Source organism: Numenius arquata, chromosome 1 (assembly GCF_964106895.1).
Source record: "Numenius arquata chromosome 1, bNumArq3.hap1.1, whole genome shotgun sequence".
In the NCBI taxonomy this organism is placed as follows: domain Eukaryota; kingdom Metazoa; phylum Chordata; class Aves; order Charadriiformes; family Scolopacidae; genus Numenius; species Numenius arquata.
Window position 1 is genome coordinate 128,931,596 of NC_133576.1, and position 15,404 is coordinate 128,946,999.

Here is a 15,404-nt window from a genome sequence, read left to right on the forward strand (position 1 = left end):
GCCAATTGCTATTACAGAAGAGCTTTCTTTGATAGGTATCCTGAATGGACACTACACAGTTTATCTTAAAATCCCTCCCCACAGCTTACTTGGGCTGGCAGGGGATGAGGGAGAAAAAAAGTTGGGCTTTGTTGGGGTTTTCTTTACGCAGGACTATGAAAGCACATTTGGGGGAGCCTGCATTATCTGCAAAAACACAACAGATGAATTCTATTAATGGATGTAACATGTGGCTGGGTTCAAGCTAGAGTTGTCATTTGAATATAGAAGTCAAAGCCAATTTATTGTAACATATCTTTCTTTTCAAAATATTTTAAGAAAGACAAAAAAGTTTGCGCAACAACTTGGCAAGCAGGTCTGTTGAGAGGAGGTATTTTCTATCTTGCAGCTAACATAAGGGCTGAAAAATGTGGCAGTGCCGAGCAATCCTGGATTCCTTTTGGAACTGAAAGAAAGTGTGCGGGATATAATTGTGTAAGAGCCCAATAAATTTTGAAGGGTGGGTTTGTAACACTGCCTTGGGGGCTGCAGGTGGCTCCAGAAGAAAGTCATGGTTTTTATTTCAGTAACAGACGTCAAATACTTTATCTAGCTAGCTACGCACTCGTGTGGCCCCATCTAAAAGCCACAGAATTATTTTAAAATAGAAATACCCGTACCAATCATTGTGTTTCTTCCATGCCAGATGGCAGAAAGATAAGTTGGATTAGTTTGTAGTGTGTGTGTGTTATTGTTATGTGGGGGGGTGCAGAAACTAAGGCACAAAACGAGCTTTTCTGGAGTTTGCAAAGCGATAAGCATCAGTGCTCCGCAGTCTTCAGGGCGTGGGTAGGCTATGCCCAGCCAGTCCTTGCTTCACTGTTGGTCCATATTTCCCTGGACACCATGAGAGGCAATGTCCATGGAGCAGAGCTTTACCTAGGTTGTAGACCAGACCTTAGGTAGTAGACTACACTCAGGATTGAGAGAACTGCTGCACAACAGGGAGCATCAGACTCCAGCTGCAGATTCCTCTGTTGCAGAGCAAATACGCTGCTGCTGAATGGGTTATACAGAATTAAGTGGTTTGGTTCCTATGGTGAATTGCAACAAAGTGGAGTCAGAAAACTGATGTTTCTCATGACTGTTGTAACCTCCCCAGTGTCTCCTATTTTCTTTGTAGCTGGGCAGCTATGGAATACCTGACTATCAAGTGATCGAACATAGGCTGAGTATTTTTGTGGGGTGACACATTTTTCAACTGAGAAAACTATTTCCTGCATTTGGTAAAGGTCCAAGTACCGAGCACTGGTGGAGTACATAGACACAAAACATGTTGCTGCCAAGGGAAACCATGGGTAAAAGAAAATGAGCAGCGTATTGTCGTCCTTTGTTTGTTCTTGGTCTGAGTTCCCAAGTACCTTCCCCATCACCCCCTGAGATGACGTTTTGCCATCCCTTCCTCGTGAAGCTGCACATGGGGAAGAGGAAGTGGAGCTAGATCCATCACAAGGAGCAGGGAGACCCTAAAGCTCTCTTCAAAGTCCTGTTCAGTTACACATTTGTTTTACTAAGGAAGTTGATAAACTCTAAACCTATTTAATCCTGCCGCTAATGGGAGAAAATTAGCAATCTCTCAGAGATTGCTCTTGCCAGGGAGGTGACAGGACAAATGAAAGTGGCACCACTCACCCTACTGCGAAGTAACAACTTACCACTTCTGTATTTTCTAAGAATACATGCCACTACTAGCAACAAGTCTGTAACTTCTCGCTGCTGCTCGCCAGATGGTAGGAACCAGCAGACGCCGAGTTTGTTCCCTTGCGGTCAAACAAACTGCCATTCGGCCCGATGCAAGTTTCCTGAGAGATCCCCAGGATGGCTCCATTGCTTCTGTTAGCGTTTCCCAAGCTCCTGGTACAACATTGAGGTTTTCCACTGGAACCACCTGGCACATTTTCAGAGTCTTCTATGAGCGATGAAGTTACTCAAACCCCTTCTTACTTTGTCAAAGCCTTTGTATCGGTCACTTGTCCTGAGAGTTTGTGGGCTATGTTCTGTGCTTGAACTAATTGCATAAAAAGGATTATTTCCTTTTCTGGATGCTTGTTATTATTTTCATCCTTCACGAGCCATTTCTTCTGTTTCAGGATCAACACTCTGTGGTAGGCCAGGGAGCTGGCCCCACTCCAAGCTCCAGTTCTTGTTCAAATCCAAACACTGGAAGTGGTTACATGAACTCATCCCAGCAATCAATGTTGAATCAGCAACTGATGGAAAAGAAACAGGCTTTGCAACGGCAAATGATGGAGCAAAAACAACTCCTTCTACAGCAGCAGATGTTGGCAGAAGCTGTAAGTTTTCTAATTCTTTATATTACATGGAAAGGATTATCATAGAAACAATAGAAAAGAAAGCTAAGATAGGGGGAAGAAAGCCCGCAAAACTTCGAGGTCATTTCGGCAATGTCTAGACTTTCCAGAGTGTACCTCATATTTTTCAGCACTTTGCTAAGCCCTTTTGAAACCTTCTTAAGTTTATATGAACTCAAGTATCTGAGCTACTGTGGTTTCGTTATGAGAACAGTCTAGGCATATGCTTAATTTGAGGCACATGATCATTGTCAGTGGTTTTCTTTGCAAGATAAGCTAAGGTGGGCTGCTCTGCTGCTTCGACCACAGAGGAAGGCTGACTTCCAGACTCTGCAACCCAGGCAGCATGGTATAAAGTCCCTGTGTGTAAACAAGGATCAGGTATATCGATTTAATGTTCAATACAAGTTTGTATGCTTGGCTGGGATCATACATGAGTCACAGAATCACAGAATGATATGGGGTTGGAAGGGACCTATGGAGAGTCCTCCATTCTGTTTTCCTTTTTACATTTCCAGATATTTGTAACCAGTTCTTTTCTCTCCCTTGGTATCTGAGAGACCAGTTGGGAGTTTCTGGTCATTTTATGAGGCATGGGGCATATTTGTGGTCTTGTTGGCAGTGATAAGTGCTAGAACCTACTAGTTTAGTTCCACTAAACTGGCATTGCCATTGATATTGCATGAACTGAATCAGCTGAAGGTGCCTCGTGGCCCATCACAAATCTGATCTAGTTGAAGATGTCCCTGCTCACTGCAGGGGAGTTAGACTAGATGACCTTTAAAGGTCCCTTCTAACCCAACACATTCTATGATTCTATGATCACTGTGGCCAGCGCAGCGAGGTGGAGTCCCAGCTGCCCAGAGCAGTAACATGTGCCCGGTGGCAACTAGGGAAGGGCTGCAGGGAGGATGCTGGGGAAGGATTGAGGTGACACCACCACCTGCTTTGCTTCCCCCAGGCTGCAATGACAGCAGACCCCAAGCCTGTGGCTTATTTACCTCAACCCACATCTCTCAGCCTCCAGAGCAGACCCATTCATGCTGGCCTGACATTTTGAATCCAAAACTTTCTTTTCTCTATAAAGACATAGACTTTGCAGACACATTTAGTCAATGCCACTCAGTAATTAAAGAAAAACACAGAAGTAGAAAAACATTCATGGTTTTGTGGGGATGTTTTCAAAACAAAAATGATTCAGTTTTTTATAGAGAATATCTTTTTGTTTACAAATTCATTTCCATTCCAAAAACACAATTAGAAAGCTTGAGTTTGAAATTAAGGATTTCATTTGTCCTATAAGGGAAATATTTGTTGACTTTTTAATTTATGCAGAAGAAAACTGGAGTTTCAAGTTAGCTCTACATGATGCAGTTTTCTGTCAGAATTTTTAGCAGGACAAAAAATTAATTACTCAAATAGCTCTTCTAAAAATCAATAAAACAGAAATTAAAATCACTCTACAGAATGCTTGGGTTTTTCTATGAGCTTGCCTTTGCTTTTGTACCATGTACATAGAAATACACACAAAGCCTGCCTACAGTTTTTACATGTATTGCAGGGATTTCCTGGGAGATAACTTGTCTTTCTTCTTCACAAGGGTTCAGGTCGAGCAGTATGTTAAAACGAGCGTTATAAATCTTAATCATATCCCTCACTCCCGGAGTGCATTATGGAAATGCCTAAATACCACAAGAAAGGCTCTTTTCCCAGTGTTTTAAAGTGCTCCTGGCAGAAGTAAAAACAGATTTTTCACGAGAAGGTCCATTTGCATGCTCTTTTCAGGCAGAAAATCCCCAAATTACTCTGATGGACATCCATCAGCAGCCAGGGCCTGACTCTTTTTCACACTGGCGAGCCCACTTGCCATTCTGGCAGCTGAACAGGAAACCCAGCTGCATTGTAGAGAAGGGGTGAAGCCTGCCCAGCAGCTGCCCAGTAAGCACAACTCCAGGAGCACCAGCAATGACTTACCAGTGACTGAGGTGGTCAAACACACATTTTACTGCTGTGGGGCCACATATCCCAAGGAGTCACGGTGGGCAGCAGCGCTCTGGAGGCATCAAGTCACACTGATGCTGATGAGAGATTTGACATTGACTCTGATGCCTGCACTTTCTAGATCTTTATGAACACAGGGCAGTTAGTCAGATGTCAGTTCGAGGACTTGGATTTCTCTCTTCCCTTCACCAAAGGGGTGTCCCTGTAGACCCAAAATAAAAAAAATCTCCCCTACTAGTCAGCTTTTTCTGCTTGCACTCCCAGTCTAAGAGGAAAGACAGCACCACATACATGTACAGGGAAGCATGGGGCAATGGTGAGTGGCATGAAAAACCAAATGGCCCAGCACCATCCTTGCTAAACCCTGGCCATGTTTGCTGCTGGCAGCCCTGGTGAGAAAAAGCACAAGGAAGATAAAGCAATGGGTTTTGCTGATTTTTGTGGGAGCTCCTCTGATGCAGGAGGAAAGAGAGAGTGAGGGATGGGCATGGCTGCGGATGGGGATGACAAGCTGAAATGCTCTTTGCCAGCTGTGCACCTGCGAGGGCTGCGTGGGTGAAAAGGGCTGATGACCATTGATGCAGCCAAGGGGCAGGTGTGGACCTTGCATGTCTGGACCCTCGTTGCTCCCCAGCTGCATCCTGGCGGTATGTTTGGGCTGGACCTGCGATTTTGGCCTGCCTCTGTGCACTCTCTGAAAGCAAACCGAGCTGCACAGACAGGGTTGGAGCCATGAAGAACCATCAGGCTCCTCTTGTCTGATGAACATGGTGAGCAAGACAGTGCAGATAACAGAGGACACTTTGTACTACAGTGTGGAGGTGGCCAAAGTTCACAGAGGCTGAGCAACTCTCAGTGATTTTAGGGAAAGACCAGACTCAAACACAATACAACCAGCAGAAAGGTTTCCATTCAGCCTTCAGGAGGTGATGGCACAGGTTCACAGCTGCCTCTCCTGTCAACCAGACAGGATGAAAGGAAGGAACATTTCAGCTTTGTACATACTGAGAAAACGCAGGAAAAACACAGAGCCAGGAAAGCATAAAGAAAAGCAAATTAATATATTTCTACTTTAATTCTCTAGGAGAAAATCACTCCGCAAGATCAGCTGAACAGACACCTGACACGACCACCACCAGATTATAAAGATCAAAGAAGGAACGTGGTCAACATGCAACAAGCAAACCAATATTCTGGTAAGTGCCCATTGACTAAATGAAACTATTTCCGTCCTTCCTTCCAGCTGGAAGACGATCCAGAAGAGCCACGTATGCAGTGATGACCAGGGCCTGATTTTCTGGGTATCCACTTAAATCACCGTAGAGGCAGTGGGTGGTGGCTGCTGCTCTCCTGTGCTATTTACCTTACTGTCCCCCACCACTGAGAAGTGCTGATGTATGAACTGGAGAACCAGCTGGTGGTTCATCCAGGCTGATGCTGCATCTCCCAGACATGTGAAAGGAGGGGCTGGTACCCCTCCCATTAGCACTGTCTGGGGCAGATGTGCACCCAGATACTTTATACAGAGGTGTCCTCTTGACTATGCAACATCACTCCATCCAGATTCTTCTCTCATGTACGTGGTATATCTTGCTTCAGAGACTGAGATGAGAACCACCCCTCCCTCCGAATGGCAGCTCATGTACAGAATGAGGACCCTCATACTGATTTTTAAGTACCTCGCATGACATCATCATGGGCAACCAGAGCTACCATCTGAACTTTTGGTCTCTTTCATATGCTACGGTCACAACCTCAGTGCTGCTCTACAAGCAGCCTTTCAACAGATCAGTCAAACAGCAGGGTGAAAGCCCCTGCTTTCAGCCAGAACTGCTTAGGGTAGAAAATGTCCAACACTTCATGACTAGTCCTTGGTTTCAGCTCGTGTGCTCTCATCTCCTTGGAGTGTCCAGTTTTGGGAGCACAGGACTGCCTGCAAAGGCAGAGTAAGGAAAAGATGCTAGAGAGTGAGAGGAGGTGGGGCAAAATGCAGCAGATGGGATCAAAGGATGTGCTTTATACTGCAAACTATCTGTGCATTTAAGTATAAAAAGGAACCTTTATCTTCCAGTATATCTTTGTATACAACACTGAGGAAACAAAAGATGGTTTGGTTAGTTTGTTTTTCCATAACTGTTGTCTCTGCAGATTCAGCCAAGGATCTGATTCTTTCCTTCATACCTATCCTTTGTAGCAAAACTTTTCCTATCACAACTCAAGCAAGTTCCCGAGTGCAGCTCGCTCACATGCCAGCCCAACCTGCTGGCCATGGCACCAGCAGCCCAGCTATGCCTGGAGGGGCCAGGTTGGGCTGCTCAGGCAATGTTCATGCACTCCTTCGCTTTGTTTACAAGTTCTAGCAGCGATAAGCTTTGCTGCAGTCTGGAACCCACTGCTTTCTAATGGGCCTGAGTGTTTGTCATCTTCAGTAAATTTGCACCAGCATTGCTGATGCCAGTGAAATAACCTGTGATGCCCCAGGGCAGAGAGAGCCCTGCTTGCTGGCTTGACGCCTCCTGCACTCATACAACAAATGCGTTGGCAACCCCAGCAGTTTGCTGGGGAATCCTGTGATTTGATGTGTTGTTGTTGTTGTTTAAAGGCTCATTCCTGGAATCAAATGATTAACTGAGATTCTTGGCTTTTACTTAAAAACAATCCATTTCTAGCCTGAGAGAGAAAATGGAAATGACTGCAGCCACATCTGCAAGAGGCTCCAAAATAAGGAGATCGCCATTGTTATGTGGCTCTTCTTCGTCTTAATCTGATGGACTCTTTGCCAATCTCGTGGTATTTGGAGCCCCATCTCCTGGGTTTGAAACGTGGGATTGGCAGCACTTGTCCATTCAAATCTCAAGTCCCTGCTGAGTGAGCCCAGGGAGGAGAGCAGCTTTTCAGGCAAGCCTGGGAGAAAGGGCTATGCTGGGAGCTCGCAGCAAAGCTACCAGATGGAGCAATTAGGAAACTCTTGCATAAGGGGGTAACAGCAGGGAATCTGTTCCCTTTTTCTGGGAATAGCTTTTCTCAGGTCAGAGAAGAAGAGACAAAAAGTTAAATAACATAGGGGCGTGGATATACATGGTTAAGCATTTTATCCCTCTTTGCTTTTCCCCATAGTGCCATGTAATGGCAAGAAACCCCCAAGACAAGAGCAGGTGAATCGGGCAGGGAAGGCATTTATCCGAATTGCCACAGCCTGGGATGCCCAGCCGCTGTACACAGCGCTGCCGGGGAAGACATTTCTTCCCATCTGGAAAAAATCAAAATGGAAAATATTTGCGTTAAAAATAAAAGGGCAAAAATAGCAATACAAAGAAAGAGGAAGCTTCGTCTTCTGCACAACAAGTACAACCCATGTCCCAACCACTCGTGCCCTTTAAAGAGTGTGGCAGTTGCAGGAGCAGTGTGATGGTAGCCCTGGCGGCTGCTCAACAGCTGGCAGGGTCACCCCTGGAGGGGTTCCATCCCGGTGGCAAGTGACTCTACAAACTTTTAGTTCAGCTGGAGAAAGAGAACCAGCTCTCCCCAGATGTCTATTCTAGGTCTTTTGAAATGCCACTGATTTCTGTGCCATTCCCCTGCTTTAGTACCAGCATAAAGGAGCAAAGAATCAGGGCTCCCATCTCTACCTCTCCTGCAAAAAGATGTTACAGTATTTCCAAAAAGCAGTCAGCAATGCAGAACACGCTAGCAAAGCCAAAGATGGGGCTAATCGTGAGGTTATCTGCTGAGCACTGATTTTCTCCTCTTCATTTCCAGAGCTAAATACAGTTAGGGTGCTCCCCAAGAGGACATGGAGGAGAATTTGTCCCTGTGGAGGTAAAACCAAGTGAACTCCTCATAGCATCTTCCATCCCAGGGACTGCCCAGCTCAGGGATGAATTTAGGTGCTTAAGTTAGGATAACATAATTGTTAGGACAATTAGATTCTCTATAGTCAAGTATCTCCTGCTTAGAGCCAGTTTGTGGAAAGCCTGCATTCCAGGATACGGTGAGCTTCTTAAGTTAGGTATTTATGCTTATATAATTATGGATGCCCCATCCCTGGAAGTGTTCAAGCTCAGGTTGGACAGGGCTTTGAGCAACCTGGTCTAGTGGGAGGTGTCCCTGCCCATGGCAGGGGAGTTGGAACAGGATGATCTTTAAGATTCCTTCCAACTCTAACCATTCTATGATTCTATGATACTGATTTGAAACAAGCAACTCTGGTTGTGGAGTAATGCTCAGTGTTAATAATGGTTTGGGAAGAGCTTATTTTTAAGTACTTAATGAAAAAAGGAATCCTTTGCATCCATTACTGAATGGAAATAGCATATTTATAAAAATAATGCAGAAAAGACAGAAAAATATGGTAATTCTTTCTTCGGTTCCAGTGCGAAGGGAACCTATCATCGTTATGGTGAAATTTCAACAAGAACATTTCAACAAGTATATTAAACAGCTGTTCCTAAACATAGACTTTTTAAATATGTATGCACATGATTTGTCTTCATGAGTTTTAAAAGAGCTGGCTGAGAGGTTCTCCAAATTCTTAATGTCACTTTTTATTTAGTCTTGAAACTCCAAGGAAGATTGCTAATGCCATGACAAAAATTAAAAGAGTAAGTAGGTAATTGCAGCCCTAGTGACCTAATGCAGAGCTCAGCAAAAAAAAACTAGAGAGCTGATACAGCCTGAATAATAAAGAATTTGAATTTAGGAAGGGAATGTAATTACTGTCAGGCAACATGGGCTGATGCAAAAGAATCTTTTCAAACTAGCATGTTTTTGGTTCTCTTTCCCAATGAAACCACAACTTTGGTTGATAAAGGTAATAGTTCTTCACATAATGTCCTTTAAAGCATCTGACTTAGTACTGCCTATTTTGGTTAAGAAACCAGAGTGATACAAAATTAATGTAACACATAAGGAAATGGCTGATAGGTCTCCAGATATCACTGTGAACAGACTGTGTGATTGCAATCGAAAGGACAAGCACAGTCTGAGATGATGCTGAACAAGAAAAAAAGACCTTACTTGACATCCATGTTGGAAATGTACAAGAGCTATTACTGTGACCAGCTGTGATGTACAGCCTTGAAATCAAATGTTGAAAACTGCCAAGTTCTGTAAAGATCTTAGAAGGACCAAGGGACTGGAAAACATGCCACACACTGAGACTGATGCATTTGGAGAATGCTGCAGGCATGATCACAGTCTTGAAGCACCTGTGTGGCACCATTGACAGTGGACCAACTAATAAAATTAATCACACACACTAATAAGATTTGATGATGAAGTCAAAGTTAGTCAAATTCAGTCTGGTTTTCTTGAAAATAGCAAAGCTCCAGGGCTGTATGTTCCTTGATTCCTCCTTTGGGAGAAGCTCAGAGAATTCCCAAAATGTGGTGGTACCTTGGTAGCAAGCCCATGAGTTTTTCTTACACTTCGGGAGACACCCAAAGAGGTACAAGAATTTAGCTTGTACTGTGCCATGTAGCAAAGATTTCCTCAGCTGACCCACACATTATGTGAAGAAACATCTTCCTTTGCCTTTGCCTTGAAACCTTTCCTTTGCCTTGAACCTGGCTGCCCTTCTTGTAGGACTTGTACTGGAAGCGACAGTAGCAAAGGGAATTAAGGTGTGGAGCAGCTGATTGTGTGCAGAGGAGAGTTCTCCATGGTGGAGAACCTGTGTTTACACTGGCTGTGTTCAGAAAACATTTGGTCTTCTTCAACCACTCTCTCAGGGATTAATTCAGAGCCTTGCACTGCACAAGCAATCAGCCTACATTGCACAAATGACCTATTGTGGCTTCAAAATAGAGACTGTGTAGCTGCAAGTCTGCCACAGAAGTGAGCTTGTGTCACAGTTTGGAGGCTGAAGAGAAATGTCTCTTCTTGTGATTTGTTGGCAGATGTCAGGCACAGGAAAATCCTCCACTGAGCAGAATTAGCCATGAAAGATGGATTCGTGCCAACTCATAATTTCTAGTTTTCTGATGCACAAAAGGTGATATTCATGTGCAGCAAATCACAGAAACACAGAATCACAGAATCTTCATGGTTGGAAGGGACCTTTGAGATCATTGAGTCCAACCACAAAACAAAAACAAAACCAAAAACAACCACCACACCCCACACCCACCCACAAACAGACACAAACCAACAAATCTCGGGCACTAGAGCATGCCCTGAAGTGCCATGTCTACATGTTTCTTAAATACCTCCAGGGATGGCGACTCCACCACCTCCCTGGGCAGGCTGTTCCAGTGCCTGACCACTCTCTCAGTAAAGAAATTCTTCCTAATATCTAATCTAAACCTCCCCTGCCGCAACTTCAGACCATTTCCTCTGGTCCTGTCATTATTCACTTGGGAGAAGAGGCCAACACTCACCTCTCTACAACCTCCTTTCAGGTAATTGTAGAGGGCAATGAGGTCCCCCCTCAGCCTCCTCTTCTCCAAACTAAACATGCCCAGTTCCCTCAGCCTCTCCTCATATGACTTGTTCTCTAGACCCCTCACCAGCTTGGTGGCTCTCCTCTGGACACGCTCCAGCAGCTCAGTGTCCTTCCTGTAGTGAGGGGCCCAGAACTGAACACAGTACTTGAGGTGGAGCCTCACCAGTGCTGAGTACAGAGGCACCATCACCTCCCTACTCCTGCTGGCCACGCTATTCCTGATACAGGCCAGGATGCCGTTGGCCTTCTTGGCCACCTGGGCACACTGCTGGCTCATGTTAAGCCGGCTGTCCACCAACACCCCCAGGTCCTTTTCTGCTGGGCAGCTTTCCAGCCTCTCTTCCCCAAGCCTGTAGCGTTGCCTGGGGTTGTTGTGACCGAAATGCAGGATCCGGCACTTGGCCTTATTAAACCTCATCCCATTGGCCTTGGCCCATTGATCCAACCTGTCCAGATCCCTCTGTAGAGCCTTCTGACTCTCAAGCAGATCAACACTCCCACCTAGTTTGGTGTCATCTACAAACTTACTGAGGGTGCACTCAATCCCCTTATCTAGATCATCAATAAAGATATTAAACAAGACTGGGCCCAAAACTGAGCCCCGAGGGACACCACTGGTGAGGGAGACTCAGGGAGGCTCTGAGTGCTGCAAATGTGTGAGGCCCAGTCTTGGTTCCTGCTATCACCTGAGACAGGCATTCCCAGGAGGTATGCTGTACCTGTCTAAGAAAGGTGGAAAAGCTGTGGGTGTCTAAGAAAGGTGGAGAATGGGCCTGACAATGATGCCTGTCACCCCTATTGTCTAGAGGGAGCCAGGATGAGCCATGCCCTGTAAGGAAGAAAAGTTGTTGATCTTCTCTGCCTCTGCATACATAGACAGGCTTTGTCCTGTCTGAAGTGTCTAGTGCTTCTGTAAAAAAAAGGCAGAAAAGTCTTCTCTCCTGCCCAGTGGTTCTGCCTGTCCTTCCCCACTCCAAAATTTTTCTTACAATGAGCACTGGTGTTGGCTTATCTGATGTCCTCCGAACAGATGGAAAGACCACCAATGGCTTCATATAGACCAAACCACCCTTTGGATGATAGGCATCTTTAAGGCCTTGAGCGACTTCATGCAAGTCCTCTTAAGAGCAAAGTCTCTTCTTCAATAAATTCTGCTGCTAGAAAAACCGAATTTTTAACCTGTTGGTATTTCAATGACACCACACATTGGTATGCTCATGTTTGTTTTAACACTTTTGTTTGTTTTCTCCTTTCCAGGTGGTTCACCAGCTGTGAGTATGAGCTCCAACAACATGTCCTTATCCAACCCAATTTCAACTCATAGCATCATGCCCCAGAGCTCCAGCCTCATGTCCACGTCAGCTGGGACCCGAATGCCTTCTGTTCCTGCCGCTCGGAGTATGGGCTGCTACGGGAACCTTCCTTGCAACCAACCAAGCGCATACAACGTGACTTCAGGAATGAACCAAATGCAGCCACACAGAAACCAAAATCAAGTCTTGCCCGGTCAGAATAACCCCATGATGTCTCGACAGCAAACCATGACACAGGGAAACAACGTAGCAGCTTTTGGGACGGGGCCAGCAGTCAACTCGCAGCAAGTAAGGTCAAGCTTGAACCATGGAGCCACAAGTATCCCTGCTCAAAGGCCGGCCAACGTGATGATCACGGCTACTGCCACTGCCCCAAACTGGGCCCCGCAAGAAGCTGCAGTGAAGCAGCAGGATGCACTGAAACCCACAGGGGTCCGTTTCCCCACCGGCACTCCATATCCTAACCAGTCTTTGCAACGCAACATAGGCAACCAGCATTTTCCGCAGCGTGCATTGGCACCTCCTAATCAGTTAACAGCGGGAGTCCAAATGAGGCCTCCTCTAAACCAAATGCACCAGACTCTAAATGGACAATCTGCTGGCTCACTACGAGGTCTCAGCATAAGGCCTAACCAGCTGAGAGGACAGACTGTGCCTACCTTGAATCAGCCAGGAACAAGTATGACACCTCCATCATCTCTGCCATCAACCAGTTTCACATCTACCAACCAAAACTCTCGGGCTTACCAAGGAAGTGACCATGGTAATGACCTAGCGTTTGACTTTCTGAACCAGCAAGGTGACAGTATAGGACCTGCGCTCAACAGTGACTCAGACTTTATAGATTCTTTACTGAAAACGGAACCTGGTAACGATGACTGGATGAAAGACATCAATCTCGATGAAATCTTGGGGAACCACTCGTAAGTGACAGTACCAAGGATGAACCAGATGAAGAGGCAGTAAGGACATCATTTTTCTCTTTACATGCCAACAACCTGCTTTATTAATTTACACTCCAGTAACTGGGCTGTCCTATAAAATGCCACGTAGAGCAACTGCCCTGCTTGAAGAGTTGCTCTAGGAACAAAACTGAAGTCTCCCCTAATGAAACGATAATGTAAGTGATATTCATGCCTGCCACAAAGGAGCGAGAATGCGTGAAGGGTCTGTTCCCCACACAGGTGCCCAGCGCATTGCAAACCCCTCAGTTTTTCTTATGGGGGCTGCGTGGAAAAACATGTTTAGTTTCCCCCACATGCAAGCACCAGACAGTGGTATGGGTTATGGAACATCATTTCTCTGAGTGCAAGTAAGAGCCCAAGTGGTCCAGAGCTCTTCAGTCATCGTCAGCGCAGCCCTTAACTTCCTCGGAACAATCAGCCAAGACAGGATCAGGCCCTGTGTAAATCTCATTGCGTTATAGAACTGTTTACTTCTACACAGTACAAACTCACATTTGCTTTCCGGATGACTCTGGTTTAAAACCTGTATGTTTTGTAGCACACAAAAGGGTAACTGGTCTCGTCCAAGGGAAGAAGGAAACAGATCATCCAGTGCATTACTTGGTGTGCTCTAGCGTTTGCTTTCTCCTTTTCATCAGTGCTTGCAGCGACTATCAGAGGACACTACTGTCCTGCCAGCAGCACAATCATTTTCGGCATTGAGGGAAATATGAGATGAACTACACCAAAGCTCAGGATCCTCACTTTGCCACCTTGCCCTACCCCAGAGACTCCAGTGACTTAATGGACAACTTAAGTGAGAAGGGTGCTCACAATTTGACCCTCACTGACTACTTTCCCAGTCCAGCTTAGAGGAGGGCAAATGTATGAAGTGGCTCAACTAAGTCACAATCCTCATTTTCATCTTAACCCACGGGGAGTGTCAGGTAGCTCAGCCCGGTCCTCTTCTGTCAAGCAAGTTCACCCCAGCAGAAATGCCAGCATCTCTGTCTAGGGATAGGCTACCGCTTTGATTGCACAGCATTTTGGCTCCATCCTGCTTTCCCTTTGCCATATGGGGGGAGCTGAAAGAGGTCCAGCGATGGCCCACATCCCCACAGCCTTGAACAGGCAGAGTACAAGAGGTGCTGCTCCTGAAACTAGCATGTAGCTCAGTTATAACCACCTGGGTTACTCGCAGTAGGAGGCTCCACTCAGCCACATCTTTGCTTGTAAATGAAAGTTTTGGGGAATATTTCTGGGCACTGGACTCATTCATCTCTTCTGGATTTGGAGGTGGTCCAGCTAACAATGCCCTGAGCAATTTCTGTGCATCACTAAGGAGTTAACCTGGGGCAAGAGCCATTCCCATAGAGTGTTTGCCACCTTGCCTTAGAGGCTAATGGAGCAGAGCAGTGAGGATACAGATTGTTCCACACCGCTGTTCCCTCGGTGCCAGGGAATACTCTCCACTGTGTTAAATTTTCTCCTATAGACTTGGTCAGTAAGGGCATCAGAAGGAGGTGCTGTGTGACTATGAAGCAGCTCCGCAGTGAGTCAGACAGGAGGATTCATAGATGGGAACAGATCTTGCAATTCAAATGAAAATGCTGTTGTTTAAAATGATGTGGTGCGACATGTTTCACAGCCTCCTCTGAATTAGCTAAAACTAGATGTGGCAAAGGAATACAACGCCTGCATCCACACGCTTCTGCCAAGAGGCATTGCTCTACCCCATGCAAGTGCTTTATTCATCCTTGTTAGTGGCAGTGGGATGAGTAGACTACTTGACAATAGCCTCTGCACTTATCTGACCTATTTCTCAAGAGAGTTTTTATTTAATAAGGGTTCTCCTGTCATTTTACATGGGTGCAGTTTTTCATGATGTTTCAGGAAGCACCAGCACCTCCAGGAAAGGTGTAGCGTGGGCATTTAGCTAGATATGCCAGTTGAGGCGGGCTGGGCCATGACGCTGGTCATTCCCAGACACGTTTTTCACAAGAGGGACAAGAAAGCCTGCTGAAGAGTCCCTTCTGCTGCCCTAGCTAGCGATCATTGCACACCCTTGCATTGTGTAACGTGGTGGCTCAGCTTCCCAGAAAGTTCCCTCTTCTCCCTCGTTTTGCCTGCAGTGCATGCGGTCCCTTTGATACGCCAGTACAAATTTTTGCAAGTCTTTAAAGAGCTTTTCAGCCCAGGTCACTGGCACCCCACCTAAATTTGGAGAGATACAGACGCGGTCTGACAAATGAGTCCCCTATAAATTGTGCAAAACTAGACTGAAGTAGTAGCTACATGAGTTTAAAGTGGAGGGAAGGTGGGCTCATCCGTCTCACACACAGGCACAAACCCC

General features: G+C 45.8%; 1 protein-coding gene across 1 annotated transcript in view; it reads left to right on the plus strand.

Moving 5' to 3' along the window:
* MAML2 (mastermind like transcriptional coactivator 2) overlaps positions 1-13,034 on the plus strand; it is a 215,524-nt gene extending 202,490 nt beyond the window's left edge. Inside the window, exons 3-5 of the mRNA XM_074155595.1 lie at positions 2,130-2,333; positions 5,437-5,548; positions 12,052-13,034. Of these exons, the coding sequence (XP_074011696.1) occupies positions 2,130-2,333; positions 5,437-5,548; positions 12,052-13,034 (1,299 nt within the window). The remainder of the gene's footprint in view (positions 1-2,129; positions 2,334-5,436; positions 5,549-12,051) is intronic.
* The last annotated feature ends 2,370 nt before the right edge of the window (positions 13,035-15,404 follow it).